This window comes from Apostichopus japonicus, chromosome 15 (genome assembly GCF_037975245.1).
Source record: "Apostichopus japonicus isolate 1M-3 chromosome 15, ASM3797524v1, whole genome shotgun sequence".
In the NCBI taxonomy this organism is placed as follows: Eukaryota; Metazoa; Echinodermata; class Holothuroidea; order Aspidochirotida; family Stichopodidae; genus Apostichopus; species Apostichopus japonicus.
The window spans coordinates 12,597,648-12,623,070 of record NC_092575.1 but is presented as its reverse complement, the minus strand read 5'-3'; the positions used below and the strand labels follow the sequence as shown (position 1 = coordinate 12,623,070).

General features: G+C 36.3%; 1 protein-coding gene across 1 annotated transcript; it reads left to right on the top strand.

Annotated features, from left to right (window-relative positions):
- The first annotated feature begins 18,076 nt into the window (after positions 1–18,076).
- On the top strand, positions 18,077–23,309 carry LOC139980739 (histamine H2 receptor-like). The gene is made up of 2 exons (XM_071992624.1): positions 18,077–20,234; positions 22,377–23,309. Exons 1-2 carry the CDS (start codon positions 19,250–19,252, stop codon positions 22,772–22,774), a joined length of 1,383 nt encoding a protein of 460 aa, XP_071848725.1. The 5' UTR covers positions 18,077–19,249; the 3' UTR covers positions 22,775–23,309.
- Positions 23,310–25,423: the final 2,114 nt, after the last annotated feature.

Genomic DNA, 25,423 nt, shown 5'->3' with positions numbered 1-25,423 from the left:
AGTCCGGAGCAAAATGGTTTCCATAAAAGACGTTTTATAGGTGAAAACATTGGATTAATCTTAGATTTTATCAATTATTGTGATGAAAATGATATTCCAGGGGCACTTTCCTTGACTACGAGAAGGCATTCGACCGACTCGATTTGGAATTTATTCAAGATACCCTTACTTATTTTAACTTTGGCAATGATTTCAGATTGTGGGTCAGAACTCATGACAGTATACTGTTTCATCTTGTATTGTTAACAATGGCATTCTTTCCGAGTATTTCAGAGTCTCCAGGGGCGACCGTCAAGGGTGCCCTCTTAGCCCTTATCTATTCATCACTTGCTCTGAGATTTTTACTGCTCTTATTAAGTCAAGTCTTAACATTCATTGTATCGTTATTGCAAATTCTGCTTTAAAACTTCCGACCTATGCTGATGACACGTGGTAATGACTAATGGCTCAATGAAAGATATTTCGAAAAATACTTGAGGAGTTTCGTAAAGTTTTTGGTTGAAAAGTAAACTTGGACAAATCTTGCCTTTTCCCCCTTGGACTTTTGTTCCCACCACGTTATTTTCGCAATTTAAAGTTTGTTATAAACGACGAACCTGTCATTATTTAGGTATTTGTTTTACTCATCACCAAGAAGACTTCTATAAGTTGAACTATGTTCCCAAACTGTCTCGTATTAAAAGTATTATTAATCTCTGGTCTTCCAGAGATCTTACGCCCATCGGAAAAACTGTTCTCATTAAAACGTTCCTTATTTCACAACTTGTCTATTTATTTACTGCTTTACTAAATCCGAGAACACAATTTTTTTAAGAAGTTGAATGTCTTCTTTTTGGTTTCATTTGGTGTAGTAAACCAGGCAGAGTGACGAGAAAAGTTTTGGTTAAAGATACATGCAAAGGAGGCCTGAATATGATTGACGTAAGGTCTTTCGCAGCAAGTTTACAGTGCAAGTGGGTTAAACTGTATCTTATGAAAATCTAGGTTTATGGAAAGTGTTATTTGACGAAGGACTTAAGAGGTATGGAAAAGGATATTTATTTAAATGCAACTTTTATAAAAATGACATTAATATCTCAAATATTGTATTCGTGATGTGTGTTACGCATGGTCGGATTTTAACTACAGACCACCAGATACGTATGGTAACCAATTTGTTTTGTATAATTCCTTCATCAAATTGTTAATAAGCTCCTTTTTTCAAATATTCTCAAACAAAACGGTGCTAACCGAGTGTGACTGACTTATCCGACAACAATGGAAGTGCTATTGGTATGGTAATGCAATGACGTATAACTATAGGAAATAATTTTTGCGTTACCTTATCTGGCTGTACGAGATACCAAAATACATTACTTTTAGTTCCGTTTCTTGCATAGAATACTTAGTACAAACATATTTTTATTCAAGATCAATGTAAAGGATAGCTCGCTATTTACATTTTGTCAGAAAGATAATGAAACAATAGAGCATTTGTTTGGCAATGTGATTTTGTTAAAACCTTCTGGTTAGAGTCTTATAACCTTTGCCCGAAGAGCAACTTTGATAGTAACTATATGATCACGTTAAGGTTGGTTACATCGACGACAACTTTTACATGCAAAGTATTTTGTCTTCAGTTGCATATTAAATGATAAGCTGCCAGATGCTATTATACAAATAATGAATGGTTATGAGTGCAATAGTGCAAATATTTCATGAGTTGAAAGATGTAATTTGTTCCATTCAACGAGGCGCAGCCGAGTTGAATGGAACAAATTACATCTTTCAACGAATGAAATATTTGCACTATTGCACGAATGGAAACCATTCATTACTTGTTTTATACAACACCCTCAAATTTGGATATAATTGGATGTAAAAACACTCATTCAACAGATTGTTTTGAACAGACAGGTTTCTCTGCTCTCTTACCATTGAAAAAAGTGCTATCAAAAAAGTATAACACATGGTTCTATTTCATAGAGTGCAAAAGAGCGGATTTTGCATGCAATCGACGAGCAATTGACCAATCAAATGGCCGGAATATAATTAGGTGTTGTATAATGCATTTTACTATATAGTTTAACTCAAATATTATTTACAGGTAGAATATTACATACTTAACATATTGAACAATGAATGCCGTACTGCACTTTTAAACTGACATGTTCAATAATCGAATGTATCAATTACTTTCTCAAAAACAAAGAAGATATTTATTTATTTTGGAATATGCGAATTTCTTTTCCATTAATTCTGTTTGCTTCTTTATATTGCTTTTGAGAATAAGTGTTATTTTGTCATATAATCTGTAGCAAATCCGAATAAATGTTTGAAATTGATTGTTCACTTGAAATGAAAGATATCAATAAATGGAGAAATAAATATATGTATATATAGATATATATATATATATATATATGTAAGTGTGTATGTGTGTGTGTATGTGTGTGTATATGTATGTATATTAGATCCTCCTGCAGGCAGGAACTCGCGAAGAAGCCTCATTGGCTTATCAAAGCCGCAAGCCGACCGAAGTCAGTCTCTTACATTCATATTTAACGCCCATGATTATGAATTGTCCAGAACTTGACTGCTTGAATGATCCAGATCTTGACTGCAATCAACCGGGCAGTAAACAAATCAATGTTAAAAGACAATTAGTTTGTATTTTTGGTATATGCATATTATATGATATTTTTCTCAAAGTCGAAATTTCATCATGGCTATTGCCATGACAGCAGCCCTAATTATGGATGACTTACCTGATTATGATTGGTTTAACCAGTGCAGCTTCCAATATATATACTGAGACACTAACGTTGTGCTTTTAGGTTACTTAATTACAAAGATATGACATATTCTCAAATTCCAAGTTTTCATGAATGTGTTGCCATTGCAACAGCGCTGGTGGTCACACCAACTATTAATTTAATCGCAAACAAGCTGATTGTGATAACTGAGAGTCCTACCTAACCGAAAAACAACTAATGGGGTGAAATCCATAAGAAAAATATGGTTTGCGTGAAAATCGCTAAGGGATTCGCTTTTCTTTTCTTTTTCTTTTTTCATTTTATTTTTTGCGGGGGGGGGGGGGGGGTCATTTGCTGCGCAAGTTGCCCTATTTCGTGCTTCTGCATCAGTCCTCGCTTTTGCTACCGTATCTGTTTACTCCCTTGTTCTCCTGTTATTTTCTTGATGACAAGATATATTTGAGTCAAACTGTATGAAGTGAGCGTGACGCATTTGCAAGTTACCCAATGGTAATACCAGTTCTAAATCCAGGACGATACCATGGTTACATACGGTTACCCAATTTACCTAGCTACGTTTATACCTTTCATGCTTCAGCCTGACCTAATGCTTTACAGAGATTTTAGCTGCTGATAGAGTCGACCATGTCAGAGTGTTGACTTGTATTGCACATATAAAGCTATAAAAACATCCAAACCCCGTCCTCGCCACCGTCCCTTCCTCATTACCATTCAGTCTTTCAAAATGCAACAATTGTAAACAACGTTGGCTGACAATAGATCAAAATTTGATATTTATAAAGATGATTCTAATATTTGTATTAAACTAAACAAACACTTCGTATGTGTGGGAACACAGTCAATGCGGGGGGGGGGGGGGGGGCTTTACACGCAAATACCGCAGTTACAGAGGATAAATAAACAGATCTAGTCATTTGTGGACTAAACAAAGTCTTGTAGTTGACGAATTCCCGATCCCGGTGTTTCCCAAAATTACTTGAATAAACTCAAAACCCTATGAATTATGCTTCGGGTTTCGAATTACTGTGCTATTCCCAGTCATTCAGATCCCTATATAAGATTAGTCACATGTAGTTAACGTGTTTGATTTAATAAGTATTGTCCCTTCCTCATTCAAAAAGGTCTTGAAATGTGAATAGGTATTGTTTGTTGAAATTTCAGGCTTAATCCCAGTTCATGATCGCTTGCATAGAATGTAGTTGAAAAGGGAGACAGCTTAAAGCAAGAACTCTCTTGCGAGCATAATCGTAAGCGACCTTTTGTGAATAAGAAGATTTCACGGAATCCGTTTTTCTTTTACTGCTTGCTTCGAAGTCATCGATAGTATCGGGGCATAAGCCTATTGTACATTTACGTCTTGGAAGGAAGCGACATTCTTACTGCTTGCTACAATGTAAACAAACACAAGCGTGAGCTTCTTGTAAATAAAGATATTCAGATCCGTTGTTCTAATGAAAGTAAAACAGGATGAATAGAGATTTCGTTGAAGGCAGTGTCGTTCACTGTTACCAATAGATTGTATCCAACCAACAATACCAATTTAAGCTCGTAGAAAGTTAACTCGTCAAATGGTTCAGTGGGTAGAGCAGTGGACTGGTAACCTGATGAATTGAGTTCGACTCCATCAATGATTATACACGTTCAAAATTTCTTTTTCTCTTTCAGCAGTCCACGTTGAAGTCTTGATATATTAATTCAACCATTGAATTTACTAGCTGATGTGGTGGCCGATGCTGTTAAGAGGGTGACGAAAGACTCATTCCTCGTCGGTCGTGTAAATCGTGGCTAGGGTTCAAGACAGGCCTCTGGCGATAATACCTTTGGCTGTAGGTATGGTACTTTTTGTGGCCTAGGATCCCGTACCATGTCTCCCTTGTTGTCGCAAAAGAACCCGGGAGGATGCGCAGAAGGTCGGTCAAATCGACCAGAAGCGTACTAGGTGGCGTGCGTGAATCCTTGCCTTTGGCCAGAGGTGGTGACATCTCTGCGACCGGCATGCTTGCAGCCACCGTCCACTGAATACGTGGCCTGATGAGGCGCTATTCTCCTAAAAGTGAATCTACGGATGCCTTTAAGAGCCATATAACTATTTTATATTAAAAAAATACCCTGTTTCAAACTAGCGCCATCGAATTCCTTAAAAGCCGTGTTTTTCTTATCACTCTAAAGGTGGAATGATTTTTATTGTAATGGGTTATTTATGGTAAGCCAAGCAAAACATTCAAACAGTCATGAGGTTCACAAGGGTTTGCAGGAACTTAAAGAAACTCATTGTTTGACATAAATGTGTTCAACTTGGCAAAGATTTACACTACCTACACCAAAACAAGTATTATATTCGTTGCAATGCCAGAGACATGCAAGCCAGCAAGACCATAAGATAACATTTTAATATACATAGAATTCAATCTATATCACTTTAGCAAGAAAACCAAAGTAGACCAGTGTCAATATGGTCCCATTATAAGCAACAGTGTTGTAGCAAGTTCTCATACCGGATGTTAGATAGTTTCAGAAACTGAGTGATGCTTAAGAACTTTGTTTGAGATTCAAAAAAATACCCCCTGTATTCTGCTTTGATAACTTCAGGAACAAAGTTAGCTTTGATATGCCGTGGACCGTTAACAACCACTGCTCTCGGTCTAGCTAGGGTTGTATAGCACATTAATTTTTTGTTTGTTTTGGGGAATGACAGTTGAGGTTCACTAGTTTAAGTGACTGGACCTTTTATTTTAGTACACAGCTCATCAGAGTAGTTCCTCGGTTGCACCACTAAACTCAATGGGACAAAATAAGATTATATGGTCTCAGGTGACATGTTTATAATTTATTACAAATTTGTTGAGGACAAATGATGTTAAATGCCATCCAAGGGTGCTCTGTTGCTTATATGAAGATTAACGAATATATTTTGGTTGACTTCAATAACAACATATTAACATTAACTATAAGAACTGCAGTGAGGAGCCGACGTCACCATCAAGTTAGCCTATACGAATATTCCAGAAATTAAGTATATTTAACGATACATATCTTGAAAAATACTGGAACAGCTACAGAAATATTATTGGACTCAAAGTTGTCTGTTTTCTTTGTATTATAACATATCAAGACTAAAATTCTGCCTTATTCATTATTTAATTATTTAAGAGAGTTATCAAGTTACAGCAAAATATATCTGTCGATAGTTCTCCTATTGATTGAATACCGGGGATACTTTTTAAGAAAAGTCACACAGGAAAGAACCTGGGCACGAAAACCAAACTACCGAACGTCTGATCCGCTCTCAACCCCAGTCCCCTTGCATCGAGACTGTGACTGTGTGATCATCGCCAGGTGTGTATAACCATTCCCCCGAAAGGGAACATATACTACACATGATTTTCGGAGATGTCTTCAACTCTTCGGTCTATCTATTCGTTGTACACGTCTCAGGATAAAACTAGTTTGATCTCGGAAGAATATTATCCGATTCCTTGCTCTTTATTCTATTTGTTTTAAAAGTCAATGGACTACATTCTGATGAATAAAGAATAGAATGGAAGAAAACTGCCATGACTGGAATACCAAGTAGTCCCCGTTATGTCCAACACGTAACACACTAATGGACTTTATCGATACTCATTGACGAACCACATCTTCTTTATTCGAAACAAGTGTATAACAATAGATAGAGATTAATGCCATTCAAGTGGTGCATTAGCTTACATATTACTGAAACCTGTACGACAAGATGTTTACGCTATGTGAGCAGTCCAGAATTCACAGTGAACGTTTAGTGTTTTAATCGGTTTCCGGTAACACGTATCGAGCTTTCAATTGATGACAAGATAACGACGAAGAGGCATTAAGCACATTGACATTAATATCCTCCTACTTGAGGTACGTATGTGAGGCACCTTTGCATCCATTATTATCATTTCCTGTAAAATCAACTTTGCTAGCATTTTGTTTCGCAATCTGGGAAATCAAACTCGACCACTTCGAGGAAACTTAAGGTCCCTGAAAAAGCATCGTGTAATGGTATCCCCTCGGCAGGACCAGGGACAATTATATACGAACACCCCTTTCATGGGTTCCAAATGAGAAAATAGAAGACTATAAATTAAATTCGTTGACAATTCGTTACTTGTTAGTGGATAGATCCAGTTATGTTTTTGTATTACGTTTGTTTGGAAAAGTAACGCAAACCCGGTCACGATGTGGTTCCAAGCGGTACCATTATCTTCTACAGGTGTCTACGTGATAGAGATGAACGACTCCCCCCCCCCACCCCACAAAAGGTAAGAACATGTTTATTCCAACCTGTAGGGAGATAGCAACTTAAAAGTTCTTTGACAAAGGTGATAGCTTGAACAAATCAAAATATTACAGACCGATTCTCATTTGCATTGATTTTTATAGATTTATTATTTATTGCAGGACCTACTTTCCGTTATAAAGTTGGGCTTCACAAAATAATGGTGGATCGAACATTTTGAATTTATGAGCATTTACCTAATAAGTTATGCTTTCAATGTTTTCAGTGTCAAGTGTGTAAATTCAGCTTGAAAATGGAAAAAAAAGGAAAAATTAACAGAAAAAAATAGAAAAAAAGAAAAAGAAAAATTAAAATACCTCCTGGCAACACTTTGTCATCATGACCTGACAAAATGACACACTCATGACACAAATTTCAGTCCTGATATCTCACAAATATTTCGATTTATTCCTTGAAATTGTAACGTTTTAAAAGTTCAACAGACTATTTTAATCTCAAAATATCAACTTTCTTGAAACCTCGGGATTATGATATAATTAGGTGATACTCAATAAAGTAGGAGAGTGCATGGGGGTATGTCCAATAAACTGTTCAATGATTTCGGTGTTTCGACCTTTTATAGAAGTTTTAAGGAAAATGCCAAAATTTCAACGGACTTTGGTAGAACTATGACAAAACACAAAAAGGCCAAATTTGACGGTTAGCTAGTTGTCAATTTCCTCGTAGAAATGAAACCGGGCATCGCTTTTACGTCGGTATACCAAAGTGCAATGCAGTCATACTTAAGTTGACTCGAATTTTCAATGATTTCAGCAGCCTGGGTTATTATTACACATGTTTAGACATGGCAAAACAAAAAGTGACGGATAAATCCACACCTCAGCGCCCCCTTCTCCGTCGGTCATGTAGACGGTGAATAACCGGCCCAGCGTTTATAGTAGGCTATATAGCGGAGTGTTATGGAGTGTTGGCTCAGTGGTTAACGCCGGTGCCTTTCAATCATAAGGTTCCCGGTTCGAGTCACTCCCAGATTAATGTATGTCGTCCAGTTACAGAGTTGTTGACAATTATCAATTCATAATCATGGACGTTAAATATGAATGTAAGAGACTGACTTCGGTCGGCTTGCGGCTTTGATAAGCCAGTGAGGCTTCTTCGCGAGTTCCTGCTTGCAGGAGGATCTTATATACATATACATAAATATAGAGAATTGTTCAAACGGGTGCAGAAAAGTGTGATGCAAAGTCATTCCTATTAAACGGAAATGCTTCGAACGCTTGAGCTTTTGTCATGGATGTTATGTTTTCATGTAACGCTGAACCTTCGTGGTTCACGACCCACACGCTTATGGTTGTCTGAATAATTCTTGCGTCAAATTGTGGTTCATTCTCCTCCTTTAGTTTCGACCTCTAACGACTGTGTTTAGTACGTTAGCTTTAGACAGATCGCCAATACACACGCTCTGTCTTTATTATTGATTACTTGCAGTGAGTTTATATATACCTTACACACACATGCCTCATCGATGATAGATACCATTCATTTTATCCCGACGATTTGAGCAAACAACACATAGGCAGTGTCTGTCTGTAACGTTACCACCCACCTCATGTTTATTAACTTAACCAAAAAAAATAAAAAAAAATAAAAAACCGCCGAGCTATTAGTCGATCTCATTTCCATTGTATAACAGACTTCTAGCTGAAGTTAAAGGTTAAAGATCAGGTTGTAAATGCTGTCAACGTTTGCCTAAACAAAATCCCGCAAAGCATGGTTATATTAAAATTTAGACGAGTATTTTGTACAAAAAAGGGAAATGTAGAGGCTCCGACACTATTCCGCAAATCTCAAAAACCTGCAGATGATTTTCGAATCAGTTTGATATAGTACAGCGGTTAAAGACACTGGCTGCTGACACAATTGACCAATCATGGTTGCAACAAGAAGGCAATCAATGCAGTTGAAAATCCCAATATTTGCATGATGATAACTGCAAATGCATATATATCTTATCTATAAAATTATTCGAGGTTGCCAAAATTCAATTTCATAAAAAAGTGGGGTAAAAGTTATGAAGTTGTATGTGAAGATTTGTATATGAAGTCTCGAAAACAAGAAGATATAAACAACATTGATACGGTAAAACTCCCACTGAAAACTCCCACTTTTCATAATCCACTGCACATGTATTTATGTGATATACAGGTTTTTGTTTGTAACATTTGATATGAACTGGGATCATAATGAACATATTAGTATTTGTTTTTATTTAGGTTTAGTCAGGCAGGAATGAAGAACTCTTCTTTTCATTTGATCTTTTGTTTTTGTGTCTTATTATTGTTATTGGATCGTCTTCCTTATTGAATTCAATTTTTGTTTCCTTTTCTATTTATTTTATTCAACTGCAACCCTTAAGCAGTTGACGTTCATCAGTTAAAGTGACTGGACTATGTAGTCTAACACACCGACTGATGGATCAGTTCCATCAGATGTAACACTAAACTCAACGGGGAAAAATAAGACACAGGATGGCCCTCACATGACATGTTTACAATGAAAATGTGTCAAGCACAGATGGTGCTCAATGTCATCCAACGATGCTCTCTGTTGTTTATATGATATTATAAGAACATTATGTTTTTGGCTGATTCATTAAAATTGATAGAAGAGTTGATTAACCTCAACCTTGAGATATGCAATGAGGAAGTGACGTCATCGTCAATGTTATTGCCTCCAGATACCTATCCAGAGATTTAGCATATTTTAATGCTTAAGATCTTGAAAACCGGAGTAGCTATATATTGAAACACCATCAGCACTCTCTTTTTCTTTTATGATCAAAACAAAAAATTCTCCATACAGTTGTCTTTCAAGGTCTTAAAGACGATCCCTTTATATCATCTTACGGTATCCTGAATCTTCCCAACGGACAGTCAAGATGGATATACCCAGTGACGTCGGGAACAGAATTGTCCGTTGTTTAAGACATCGACCCGGTTAAAGCTGTCCGTAGTTAAATCAGCCCTTTGAGTAAATGGTGATAGTTATTGCCAATGTTGCTTCTCCCTCGTATCCTCAAACCAACCCCCTGCCCCACTCACTCTACCCCATCCCACCCCTGCTCATAGCGATTTCAAATATAGGAGAGAAATTGATGGTTGATGAATATTTCATCAACCTCCCAACACCCAAAGGTAATGTTCGGCCCCCTTAAGTAACCCATGCTGAACTTTACTCCGCAATTCGATAGCATATTTCTATAGTATGGAAATATGATGCGCGGGGTGATCTACTATATATAAAATACCAAACCCTCACACCATTTGCTTTTACTGCCTACGCTTTTGTCAGTTGTGTATTCACGCGATGTTCTGATACGTCCTATGAAAAAACATTTACATAAGTACGTAGGGACTAAGTATATCAGCTGCTGATATACCATTTGCTGTTTTTTATCAACTCGGTGAAAGTATTGGAATTATGACCAGTTCCCTAGGGTGGATAAGTACTAATATCCATGTCTGAGTTCGTAAACAAGTACTTTTCTGAGCAGAAGTAGGGGCCAGAATGATATAAGCTGTCGTTACATCTCAGAGGAAACAGCCAACCAACAACAACCATATTTCCGTTAGTTTGCCTACTGACACGAAGAGTTGTACAGAGAGAGGAGATAAGGAGGGGTAGGGGTGTAGAAGGGGGGTGGGGGAGGAGATATTAGAGAATGTCTGCCAAACTCACCTCTCCCAACTGTTATTCAAAAACGTTAGTATGTTATTGAGATGCTTTTTAGCAAATAACTTGAAGATGACTCGATCTCCTTCGTAGAGAATCTATCTATAACCGCTTCGAAATGTACAGCCTGGTTAGTTAAGTAACGAATTATGTCAATTATAAACCAAGATATGAAAACTGATTTTCGGATTAAAAAAGTTTACAATTATATTGGCTTTGACAGAAAGTGAAATAATCTGGTAACATTTATGTCATATTGTTCAATCACATGGGGTAATGTGAAAACTGCTTTTTTTTGCGTTGAATTCTAAACACCCCGACAGAAACACATTGAAAGGTTACTGTAAAATGGGGTGGGTATATGATAACAATTTAATGCGTGACATCACTCAGTGAAACGTCGGGCAGATTGAAACGAGACAGTTATGTATATGTGATCTTCCCGCAAGCAGGAACTCGCGAAAGAAGCCATGGAGGCTTGTAGACTCGCAAGCTGACCGAAGCCAATCTCTCGGCACACGTCCATTTAACGTCCATGTCGGGAAGTTGTTATTGAACAACACCTTTGCCAGACGACACACATTGCTGTCGGCGGGGAGTTATATTTACAAATCTGTACCCATTCAAACAGTAAAGAAACCCATTAAAATCGTTATTCACGAATGATTTGTTTGCATGTGCTTGAACCGACACATCAAGCAGGGGACTTGTGTTTGAACACACACCTAGAACGGGGGAGGGGGGGGGGCAATCTTTTTTAATATGGGGACATCTAGGTGTACTGTAATTGAGGTGTGTATCCAAACAGTGTGTTTTGTGATATCTGAAACACAAAACACACTAATATTGGTGTATAACATAATATAATAGTGCCCTAAAAAAAGGTTGCAGTTGAGGGTGTGTATTCAGATTACTGCTAATTTGTGCATTTTTGGGGTTGACGAAGGGTGTGGTTAGCTGGGGCGTGCCTACGCTGTGGCCGTCAAACTATAGTTTAGTTTTATTTGATCATCATTTTAGTATCTTTCACATGCATGAAACTTTGGTCATTGTGTATCCCGACTGCGCTGCAATCACTGCACTGTCCAATACAGGCCATGCTAGATATTGGGAATTAAAGCCCCGTTTAAGTTAACAAGACTCTACCGATACCCACCAGTCTAGCTATACGTATTTTAGTGTAATGTTCTGCACTGGATTAAGCCATCAAAAGCAACATTTCATCCCACCATGAAGACAAATGTACTCCCACCATTCTTGGTGATAACGTTTCCCCTGATACCAAGAAGGAGCTCGCCAAAACCACTACAAACTTCAGTGCCATGTCATATCCAGCATGAATCATATTGCACTTTCTTCATCCCCACATGATCCAACCCATTTTAGAAACAGATTGGTGAGGCACCACTGAATGTTGTCAAGCATTTGAGACAAGAGAACATGGGGGTGATTAAAGCACTCCTGTATGCTTCAAATGTATCCTTAGACTATGGTATATGGGGCTTGAATTTTACATAACTACATGAGCATATGATGAAACAATACTGGTATACTTATGATTATACATTCCCACAAGGATATAATTGGTATTACCAGTGACTGACAGAAAGTTCCATTACGAAATTACCTTGCTTTTAAGCTGGCGGGCAAGCACAATAAGATGTCAACCTTCAACATGATCAAGGATTAAAACATTGTTACATATCAATTATAAGTGGTGCAGTTGAGAAATAAAGACAGCTAGGGCGAGAAAGTACATATATGAATGGGATTATATGGAATGCACCATAATATCGCATTCATTTAACTATTCATTTTATCTAGTAATACATGTTTGTGGGTGAGTAGGTGTCAGTTTATGCAGGAGCTGCAGATCTATAATTCTATAATTTAAAGTAAAACATATCATCACTAATTTTAACTGGTTGCTGTATAGTTGTTTTTGATTGATAAAATATCCTCCTTGCTCCATCATCCGAGGTCTGCAGCTGACTCAACAATTGGCATCGTAAGAGAATCAGTTAGGAGTTTAAAATCATACTCTTCTTAATGTTTCTGTACAAGAAGTATTTTAGTATGCTAAATATACAAGTGCCATTATACTTTGTGAATAACTTCGAATGTGTGAAATGGTGCTGGTGGGCAAACTGATTTCTCAGTAATCTGCAGCTGGTCATCAACAGTATGAGAAGACTTAGCAGTTCCACGTGTAGCTGATGGGTAAGTTATTTTAACAGTTAGAAATATCCATTAAGTTATCAGGTAAAAGTCGCTCCTATGTTATGAATATCCTTTACTAGAATAGCCTTTAAAGCTTGATAATAAATTTAAGTAGCAAAACAATCTGATCAAGTGGCTGAAAAACAAATAACTCAGAGTTCGTCACATTAAAGAAAGTCAACATTGCTACCAAGTTGTGTTCAATAGGATGCTAATGGCATGCCTTCACTACCATACTAAGTTGCCATTGTTCACTGTGGTAACGTTGACTAGTATTTCCACATCTTTCCTTTTTGGCCCATACGAATACTTGAGAAGGTCAATCAATGTTTATAGTTTGATATCACCCCCTGTTATAAGTAGCATTTAGGGTGTGCCAGCTTTTAACATTTCCAATGACATTTATTATTAAACTGATTTTTATTTCATTTTCTCAAGGCCCCCCAAAAAGTATTACAAGCTGTGGATATTGCCTGTATTTTCTTATTTTGCAAAACTTAATTAAGCTGAATGTTTGAAAGTTTAAAAGTAATTACTATTTTAAGGTAACCTTGAGTATTTTATTTCCAGTGTAGATTACAACTTAATCCATAAGATTACAATTATCCTCATTCTAAAAAAATATTGAATAATCTTCATCATTATAGGAATTTAAAGAGAGTAAATTCTCCATTTTCTGATCACAGTGTCATGCAAGGTATGAGGACTCATCTTCATTTTTTCAGGAAATGAGCACATAACTGACGGGTAAGTTATATATCTTTTAATTATCCAATATATATAAGGGGATAGCTCTGCAGGCTTAATATATTCATTGAACATTTATGTGTACTCTGCTAGCTCTCTCTGATATGAATCCAAAACCCTGTATATACTTTACATAGAGGCATGACCACTGATTGTCAATATTGAACCTCTGACTATACATACTCTCCTTCCCACTCAGAAGTATGAAAATAACAGGCATTTTAGAATGAGTGGTTCTGAAATTGATTTTTTTTTACTAATACACTTTCAGCTTCCCAAAATTCCCTTCAACTGAAAATAGAAACACTAAGGTATTTAGTTTGGAATTTCATCCTGGTAGATTTACTTTATAAATGTTCATTGGTAATTTACTATCCTTGTTTAATATCAATCAAATATTCACAAACAAGGACTCCAAAGTTAAATCAATACTCCAAAATATAGTTAGTACTCCCGCACTGTACTGTATACAAAGAATTATGTAAGATGTGCACCTATTGGAGCTCAGACATAGAAATTAACTTGAGTTGCAACTTCAAATAGTCACGAACAATTACTCCAAAGTTAAAATAGTACTCCAAAATAAAAATCAATACACCACACTGTACTGTATACCAAGAATTATGTAAGTTTTACTAGTTTCTTGTCTGAAATATGAGGTTAAAGTTGGAAAATTTTAATTCAAGGATTTGTTTTCTATGAAAAGCACAAATTTGAGCTAAGACATAGACATTAACTTGCGTTGCAACTTCAAATAGTCACGAACATGGACTCGAAAGTTAAAACAGTACTCCAAGATGAAAATCAGTACCCCCACACTGTACTGTATACCAATAATTATGTAAGGTTTCCTAGTTTCTTGTCTGAAATATGAGGTAAAACTTGAAAAATTTTAATTCAAGGATTTGTTTTCTATGAAAAGCGCATATTTGAGCTCAGAAATTAACTTCGGTTGCAACTTCTAATAGTCACACAGAAGGACTCCAAATTTAAAACAATACTCTGATGATTGTTTGAACCAACACCTTCATTTGGGCACTATGTAGTCCCAAAATAATGTTCTCAATCTATTTCTTTGAATATTTTTTTCAAGCCCACGAGAATCATTGATTATTGCCTATCCTCAGTTCACTACCCACATCCTGACCCCCTCCCTACAGTAATCAAACGCTAGATTCACTGCAGTTGTATAAAAGTCCCTTTAAAGTATATCTGCAGAGATGTACAGTGAGTATCATGTAGGTGTAATCATCATTTGAACCAACACCTTAATTTGGGTACTATGTTGTCCCCAAATAATGTTTTAGATCCATTCATTAGAATCATTTTTCGTGCCCATGAGAATCATTGATAATTGCCTATCCTCAATTCCCTACCCACATACTGACCCCCTCCCTAAAGAAATCACACTCTAGATTAACTGCACGCTAAGCTCCTAGGAAGATATTTATGTAGAGATGTACAGTGCTTAATGTATGTATAATCATTGTTTGAACCGACACCTTAATTTGGATACTATGTAGTCCCCAAAAAATGTTCCAAATCCATTCACTTGAATAACTGTACAGATTTCCATAGTAAAACAATGTGATATAACTAAAGTACCTATTAACAACTATTTAAAATGGAATTTCAGATACACATGGATGCCTATTTATATGCTGAATATTTAATTGCAATTATTGCTCCTCTACACAGTGTAATATACATGATTATGAAAGATCTTCCAGGGCTGAATCCCAACTGTCTCCTTTACTTTCCATTGAGTTGCCATGGAGAGAGCAAAGCTTTGATGCAGAGAAATTAATGTTAACAAATCTTATATAAATTACTAAGCATAAGTGTCCTTTATTAATCACTATTGCTCCTCTATGTAGTCGTTACTTCCTCTCGCCTCTTCCAATTCTTCCAGAACTTTGCAGGTGAAATTGTATTAGTTTCTCATAATTGTAAAGTATAGTGAAACCTAAAAATAATCGGCCAGTGGAGGCGCATCAGAATCATTGATTATTGCTCAGTTCCCAACCCACACCCTGACCCCCTCCCTAAAGTAATCAAACTTTAGATTCACTGTACGCTAAGCTCTTAGGAAGCTTTTTATGTAGAGATGTACAATGATTATAATGTAGGTATAATCAATGTTTGAACCGACACCTTAATTTGGGTACCATGTAGTCCCCACATTATGTTCTAGACTGAACCATTCATTCGAATAATTTGTCAGATTCCCATATTGGAATAACATGGAACGTGAAATGGTATTAGTTACCGTACCCATAATTGTAAAGTAAAGTGACACCCAAAATCGGTCAGTGAAGGCGCATCAGAATCATTGATTATTTCCTATTCCTCAGTTCCCTACACACACCCTGTACCCCTCCCGAAAGTCATTAACTCTAAATTCACTGGATATGTATACAAGTCCTATAAAAGTTTATATGTAGAGACGTACTGTGAGTACCATGTACGTATATATAATCATTATTTGAACCATGACACCTTAATTTGGGTACTAGGTAGTCCCCATATAATGTTCTAGATTCATTCATCATTCATTCAAATACATGAATATGAAAAATCTTCCAGTACTGAATCCCAATGGTATTCTTTACTTTCCATTGAGTTGCCTCAGAATGTGTTCTATATTGTCCTTAAATAATGTTCTAGATTCATTCATTATTATATAATTTTACATTCCCATAGTGACACTACAGCTACTCTGCTGATTTCAGCTGAACATAGTAGACTGATCATATTGATATAGACCTTATTACTATTATTAAATAGGTTTTTACACCACATAGATTGATGAGAATGCTGTTACAAACAGTATGGCTTATAACCCCCCAAAAATCTGATTAGGTTATGTTTTGTTTACTCAGAAGTAAGAGAAAAATCCATTAATTCTAAGCAAATCAGGTGGATTATAAACAGGTGCCACATGACTGCCCTTCTAAACCTTACTGGAGAAAATTGTTTTGCCTATGTAGTCTCATTTGTTTCAATCAATGTCTCATTTGAAAGAAATATTACAGACTGGCTCTCTCCAACCAAACTATGAATAGCTGACAGTTCTCAAAACCTGTTTACAATAATTTATACTTTTAATGTCAATGAAGAATGTCATATTGTTGATGTATCATGCGAAATAAAATAAAAGTAAAAATAGCACAACAGGATTTACACTACAGACAACATATAGGTGCAGATCGGAAACAAAAACTGTCCAACCTGTGAGTAATTATACAGCCTGTTCCCTCCACGTTCATCTGCTAAACCTGCATATTTACTATGTTACTATGTTTTTGTCCGTCATCATTCCCAAAGTTACAAAATGTTACCTAGTAAAGTGGCTTCAAAGGATCCGGTAGTGCTGTCCCACACCTGGGGTATCGGTGTGTTAACCCTTCGGAAGTTCCTGATACTTCAAGTCCAATTACATAAAAAAATATATATATAAGTTTGATATTTTCTCACCATGGTTAAATGTATAAGGAGCACTACGTGGTCCAGAACTAAAGTTTTTAACTATATAAGTGATGTGTAGGATTGCCTACAAACTTCAGTATTAAGTTATGTTGTAATTTTGTTATTAAATTTCTCATTTACAACAATAACAAAAACATTGTATGAAATTTGTTGTTCCAACTAAGGCAAGCATCGAACAACACAAGCGGATTTGTGAGAGAAAATGAGAGGATCAGCCATCCTTACTATGATGTGTGGAACCATATTTCAATGTGTTTCTTCCTTGGTCCCTTAGTTTGTCCAAAGATACAAATCTGTACCCCAACTATAGGTTTAAAATGTACCAAGAGTGGTGTCCCAACACTGAGGTGTCTGTATGTGTGCGTGTATGTATGTTTGTATGTATATGGTATATATATATATATATATATATATATATATATATATATATATATATATATATATATATATGTAAATATATATATTTCCCAAAATAATGCAATATGTAAAATGCAATATCCCAAAATAATTAAATATCTTTCTTGTTTTTTGAGTAAGTAATTGATATATATATATATATATATATATATATATATATATATATATATATATATATATATATATATATATATATATATATATATATATATATATATATATATATATATATATATATATATATATATATATATACATATATATATATTTATATATATATATATATATATTATATATATATATATAAATATGTATATATATTTATATATTTATATATATATATATATATATATATATATATACATATACAACAAACAATATTAGTATATATAACGATTTACATATAAAGTATCGGTTCTATATAAATCTATGCAACAGCAGTTAACGGTGAACTATATTTTTTACATGTACACTATATGCTTGGTTACCTGTTACCCTACATCCGCCTATACAAGGTAGACGGTATCACCTTTTCCTGCTAATTGTGTATACAGCCTACTTTAATAGTTGGTTATCGGAAGTCCGTTATTTCTGGTTCAGTACGGTCAATACCAGAAAACCCCAATCACGTGGTGATTTAAAACGTCATCACTGAGGAAAGGAATAACAGAAGCTGTCATCGATTAGAAATAACAGATGCTGCCATACATTAGGGTTATATTTGCAGCGTCAACACTGAAAGGAGGAAATAGTACAAAGCCCTTCCGACATCTCAGATTTGATATAGGTCAGCAGTGATATAACCATTCGTTGTCCATTTAAGGGTAGGCCTACTAAACTCATGATAAATATCGTGCATTACGCCATATTATACATATCAGTTGCTGCTGATTATACGTGTGCGCCCCTATATATCTATTTCGTGGCAACGCGAAATTAAGTTTCGCGGTCAACAAGTTTGTCAGGAAAGTGTCTATTGACATTCGACGAAGATAAATCTTGTCATCATTGTGTACATAGGACAAACAATTAGAGCACCGCGACGAATGGGTTTGGTAAGGTTGTGAAAAATCGCTAATGACGAATATAGCACTAAGAACATAATATATCTCGACTAGAGGACTTAAAAAAACTTTCAGAGAGGTTTCCGAAAAGGTTTAAATGTGTTGAGTGTAAACAACTTGGTGTGGATTAGCAGGCTTCTCGATTGATATATGATCCATCCATGACAGTAACTGGAAGAGAAAATACATCATTGCTCGCACACATGCAGGTATGAATGATATACGCTAATGGATAGGTATTAGGCCTGTTCCTAGTGCACTTGAACTCGAAGATGGTTAGATCAAAACGTTATCAACTTATTGTTATAAGTGATGTATTTTCGAGGAATACACCTATATCCCGTGGATTATTTCTAGATGCTAAAAGTGTTTCATCTCGGATCTTTGTTGTTTTTTCCTTCTGATTTTGGGTTTTCTTTCGGGACGTCGTTTTTGCAATAATTTCTCTTCCAAGTGCTATTTGTAATAGGCTTACATTTATCACGAACACGGAGTACTTCAAGTGGATTAATTACTTATTCCTTTTAGGTCGGGCTCGATAACAATTCATCTCAGTTTTAAACATGGCGGAATGGGTATGGTTATCTCAGGAAAATTCTTCCCTTAATTCCGGTAATATGACTGAAGGAAATAATGACATATGGGGAAGAGGAGTCTCATTATTTTTGTCTATAGTTTTATCGTTAATTATAGTTGTAAGTGCTACTGGTAATTCCCTCGTTCTATTTGTTATATTAGGATCAAAGAGAATGAGAACGAAAACTAACACTTTCATTGCGAATCTAGCGGTCGCCGATTTGGGAGTTACCGTGCTCTGCATGCCGTTCTCTTTGGTTACGCTACTCGTCGGGGACTATAAGTTTGGCATGGTTGTTTGTAATATAAACGCTTTCTGCGACGCACTGTTTCTGGTTGCGTCCATCCATGGGCTAACGGGAATCAGCTTACAGAAGTACTTTGCTCTTGTAAGGCCATTAAGCAGAGTAATAACGCGAAGACGCATCAAGTATATGATAGCGATGGCGTGGCTAACTGCCACCGTCTCTGCGATCGGTCCGTTAATTGGATGGTCCGAAAACACCTACAAACCGGGATCTTCTCAATGCGGGCCAAAATATCCCGAGACTATTGGCGAATATTTACATGGTTATTATAACCTGGTAGTCGCATTGGTGATTCCACTTTTGGTATGTCTATTTGTTTATATATCAGTGTTCAACGCTTCTCGACAATACAGTAAAAGATTGCAACGGAACACCACGTTTGATGTCGAGAGAATATTTAAGCAACAGATACAAATCGTGAAAACTATCTTTGTCATTGTAATCACGTTTTTCTTTTGCTGGACGCCATATTTCATATATGCCGCTTGGGTACTTTGGGGAGACCATAATAATATTCCATTTTGGTTTAATACGGTTGCCTATATGAGCGGTTTTGCCAACTCGGCACTAAACCCAATTATTTATGCACTTAGAACGGTTTCATTCAAACGGGAGTTAAGAAAGATGTTTGGATTTGCCAAGTCCGGATCGCCTGACAGTAGTGGTAGGTCGATTTTTGTTTTACTTAAATATTAAGAAAAAAATTAGACTATAATATAGTCCAGAAGAATAATATGTTTGGACTGGTAACATGGGAACATAATATAACATCGTGGGGAAATTCCTTTCCTATATTCGATTTAGTTCCTATTTGTCATTTACGAGGTATTAATAGCTTAAGTTGTCGCTATGATTTCTTTTTAGCAAAAATGAACGTGTAGCAAAACTGGTACAATGTCAAAGATGTACATTGAAGAAAGAATAACAAAACAATGGTTTGTTTTGATTTACTTAATCTATCCTTTTCACACTTTACTTCCACGAGTAAAGCAAATTAGATTCAATCTCCTTAAAACACATATTACTGAAAATGTTGTCAGAAACAAACTACCCTGCATGATACTAGCCAATTAACACCCTTGGAAAAACGGTTAATGTATTTGTCTAACTAAAAGGATGTTGACTTTCTCACAAATTAAGTTAGCTATCACCACCTTAATGGTGTTCTCACGCGATGATAAATCGATTGAACATGCATCCATCGACGGACGAAACATGATAAATGCTTGTTTTGATGTCGATTCAGTTACATCATACGGCTCAGAAAAGATCAGAAACAAAGTATCAACGATATGAACACACGTCGAAACATGTTTGATAACATTTTCATGCAGGGGCAAAACCACATTTGTTTTAGTACGATGGTGGCTTATTTTTTGTGTCGTCCAGGGGATATGTCTTACAGGAGGGGTGGTCCCTCCCCCTTTGAGAAGTTTTTTTTTTTGTTAAACTGGAGAATGATATAAAGAAATGTGTTTGTATTTTTCTTCATCACTTACATTTGTCGCAAGTGAGAAGGGCCTATATATTATCCAAAGCACTAATGCAATTGATCAAAATAAGACACTCTTCCGGGATTGGTTTCAGGAAATAGAGCCACATCCTTTTGACTAATAGAAACCCTTTTTGTGTTTTTAAATTCAACAAAAGTAGCCTACCGACGAAACCACTACGAATACGTCAGAGCTCTAATAATAAATGTTGTCTTGGTATTTCATTTTGTGACGAGCTTCCTTTGAAATGTGTATCTAAGCAACGTTATGCTAGGCAGGTACATGACATCATGAGGCTGTCGGCAAACTTGTTAACTGCACGAAAATGGCAATTCATGCTTTATAATCCGTGACAAAAAATTACCATGATATTGTGGCTCGTAACCATATCGTCCGATACCTTGTGCCTGCTCCCTCTTCTGACGTCACATACACATGCTCTAGTACGTACCGCATATGAGTGTAAATCCCCAAATTACGTGATTTGAGTATTTGATATTACAAACTTTTATGTGACGTCACATTTTTCTCCTTTTTTCCCCCCTTTTTTTTTTGCCTAACAGAAATTCGTATATGTTGTGATTAACCAACCGTTAAAAGGTCACCATCAGTACTGGCCCAAATTGTGTCACCCTAAAAGTTTCTAGCAGTTTTCAAAAGTGCTTTCCTAGAGGTCATGATCCGCGAACAAAATCGTTCCCAGCCATTAAGGAGTAAATTTCAAATAGACATATCTTATTTTAGTAAAAGTAACTACTTCTTCAGTGGGCAATAAAATGCTTAGTAAAATTTGATCATGGGTGACCATTATTGATATTCTAGCACATTTGGGGGCAATACTGATAACCTTAAATGAAACGCGTTATTCAGTTATGTTTTTTATTAAAAATCATCACTTTTGCCAAACGTTTAAAATAATATTGAATACGACATAGATTGTTCTTCTAAACCAGGGGTTCCCTAGCTGGGGTGCAGAAACCCACAGGGGGTGGGTAAGTTTATCCCAGGGGGGTTGTGAGACGTTTCTGAAAGTGAAAACTAGAGTGCTTTTCTTCTCGTTCCATACGCATATGTTGCCATAGTAGTACCGTACCGTGCATGTGATACTTGATCTTTTACGAAGCACTGTTATGCTTATTATAGTATAAAAATGACTCAGATCGTGTCTCGAAAAGTTTGGTGTTCTTAGACAACTCTGATATCCACAGGGGGTTCGTGGGAGGGATAAAGTTAGGGAAACCCTGTTTTAAACTATAGTTCATATTGCAACCCAGGGTGTTTCATATATATTTTTTTAATTCTATTCATTCCAGAGATCAGAAGCCAAGTTAATTCAACAGCTCATCTGACAAATCAAGCCTTCAAATCTCTAACGCAAAGAGCAGCAACAGGCAAACTTAAGCCAGCCTACAGTGCTGAAAGCTTCCAGTTCATAAACATTTTAATACAGCATGACGCAATCTCTGTGAAGGACCAACGCTTCCTGGAAGTTTATAGAAACTCGAAAAATGCCACAACTAGTGAAATAAACATCCACCAAGAAGTCTGGAAGGATCTCTCGTCCGAGCTGAGACAGGGGACTTCAGAGGAAAGACTGACAAAGAAGGAGAGAATATTTAGTGATGGCTACAAAGATGAACTAGAGAAACGCCACTTTGATGTCGAAGATAAATTACCTAAACTTTTATCTTACAAATCTTGTCCCACATGAGTTAGTGATGAAATTATTGTCTAATACGTCAGTTAATTGTACGTTGTCTTGACTGTTTAAATATATATTGATATATATATATATATATATATATATATATATATATATATATATATATATATATATATATGTATATTGATATATATATAAATATATAAATATAAAATTATATATATATATATTTTAATATTTCTATATCATATATATATATTTATATATAGCTATTCTGCCTTCATGTCGTGACGTCACAGTGAGTACTTTATACTTGACCAGAATGACAAACATGTAGTTTTCGGGGCGCGTTTTTAACTCTGTATTCACGATATGGGCCCGGGATCCTTCACAAATTACCATTGCATTGAGGTCCGGCCTTCTATTGGCGAACTTTATATTTTTCCTAGCCTTCTGCCTACTGTGCCTAACCTAGGCCTGGTCAGTAACTTAGGCTATGCTTAATTACCAGTCTGTTCCTTCGAGGAGTGTTCGCACACACTATGCACTCAATGTACGTAGCATAAACGTACGGATCGTCGGGCCAGAGTCCTCAGTACAGAGACGATAAAGAAACAGGGTCGTCATTTTTTTTTACTACGTTCCCCTTTCAGAAGCTGTGTAACTTATTTTGTTCCAACATTCTTCGTTTGCTGGGGAACCATTTTGTAGGCCTACCACTTACAAAGCAGTAGCAATATTCACATCTTACAATTTTTTGTGACATTTTAGCAGTTTTCTTTCGACACCTCTTCTGTTATGCCCAGTTGTAAGAGGGTCGTAGTTTTCATTGGTTCCCATATGTTTTTTTTTTTAGAATAATGGATTTGAAGCATTATGAGACCTTGGTGCATATAACGGACTAAACGAACAAATGGGAGTTACACAACAACATATATTTCAAGGAAAAATCATTAACTGATATCAGGCAACTAAATAGTTGGAATTGTTATTTTATTTTTTGACCGATGAAGTTCCCTCAGTGTTACGTTACAAACTATATACATTAAATCCATTTTATTTGTCTATTTTCTTATTTAAAAACATTTGACCATTTTATATTCAATTTTTGTTGTATTCTTAATATTTAACAGGTTTTACTATAGGGACGAAATCAGCTGGTTATTATTGTTGTAAGATTTCAAGTATTGTAATATGTGGGTAGCACGTGACAGTTATACATATCTATACTTCAGATACTTACTTCGAAGCTTTCTCAATGAGTACGGGAACTTGATGGCAGTATTATATCAGTAATAATAAAATAAAAATCACAAGTTATGTCCGAACGGTTCCCATATTGGAACGCAGGCCTGACGAGAGGGAGGTCGGAAGACTGCCCGGAAAAAATGGCCTGGAATATCTGGGATATATAAACGAGTGCAAGAAGGGGGGGGGTGACGTTATTATCCTCGGGGTACGTCCTGGCTCTCGGTGGGTCTATCGGGACTATTAAAACTATTGCAATGAGATAGATAGGAAAGGAGATTAACGTTTACTTCTAAGGGAAGACTTAACAGTGAACGACGAATTTGAAAATTGTTGAAGATAATAATTAATTGAAAATAATAATAAATGGTTAACAGGGAAAGTTGGAAATTAAATGAGTCTAGATATATATGCAACGGTAACATTTAATCATATTTCATTGTTTTTTGTTTTGCGTTGTGATTTATTTGTCAGATGGTTTTCAGATGTACCCTGTGGCTGATACTCAGGGAGTGGGTCAGTACTGAGGGGTATGAGGAGGGTAGCACTCGCCAATGTATTATACTTCTCGTCAGGTCAAAGCGACGGCTTTGAGGACAATGTTGCGGTTGACTGGAAAATCATGACATTCTGTTTGAGAAAACATAGTCGGGAACTTCCAAACATCTGATCATGGCGATGATCCATCCAGGCTGTCTGGTATAGCCTACAATGATTATCGGCCGAGAACTACTGAATTCACGTAAGGGGCCACCAGTGGTGTCACTTTCTGGTGTGTGTTGGGGGGGGGGGGATGTAGCACTTCAAAATAACTTATTTAACGTTAGGCCAAACGACTGTCATCGGAAAGCTGGTGCGGTTTGTCTAGAAACTTATGACGTTTTTGGGGAAAGCATTTGTCGGGAACATGATCCACTTAAGCTGTAGAGTAGAATGATGGTCGCCCGGTTTGTCTGGAAGGAATTGGTATACTGTACGAGTACATGATGCATGATAAATGATGCATTCTGCATCATGATGCACGATGCATCATTTCAAAAGTATATAAAACGCGAGGTGCTGAAAGCCGTTCCGCTGACAAAAAGAACTTAATTTTTGTTGAAATTCGACTTTTTCAACTTGAAAATGTCGACGTTTCATTTCGAAATTTCGTCGTTTAAACTCAAAGTTTCGGCTTGTCGTTTCGAACTGGTTTACTCTTATGTGACATAATAGTTTGAAAAACGTTAGCCAAACATTGCGGCATATCTACTGTTGGAAACCATTTTAAATCTTAATATGCCTTAGATGCACCATTTCATGCCTTCCACTTTTTTTACTCGGGGAAGACCGCCAGACACCTCCAAAAGGGAATCAGCTTTAACGACCTCAGGACTACACCCCCATTTTTACACCCCAATTTTTAATATTCTGGATTCTCCACTGTTTGTTCATCATAGTGCGTTGCAA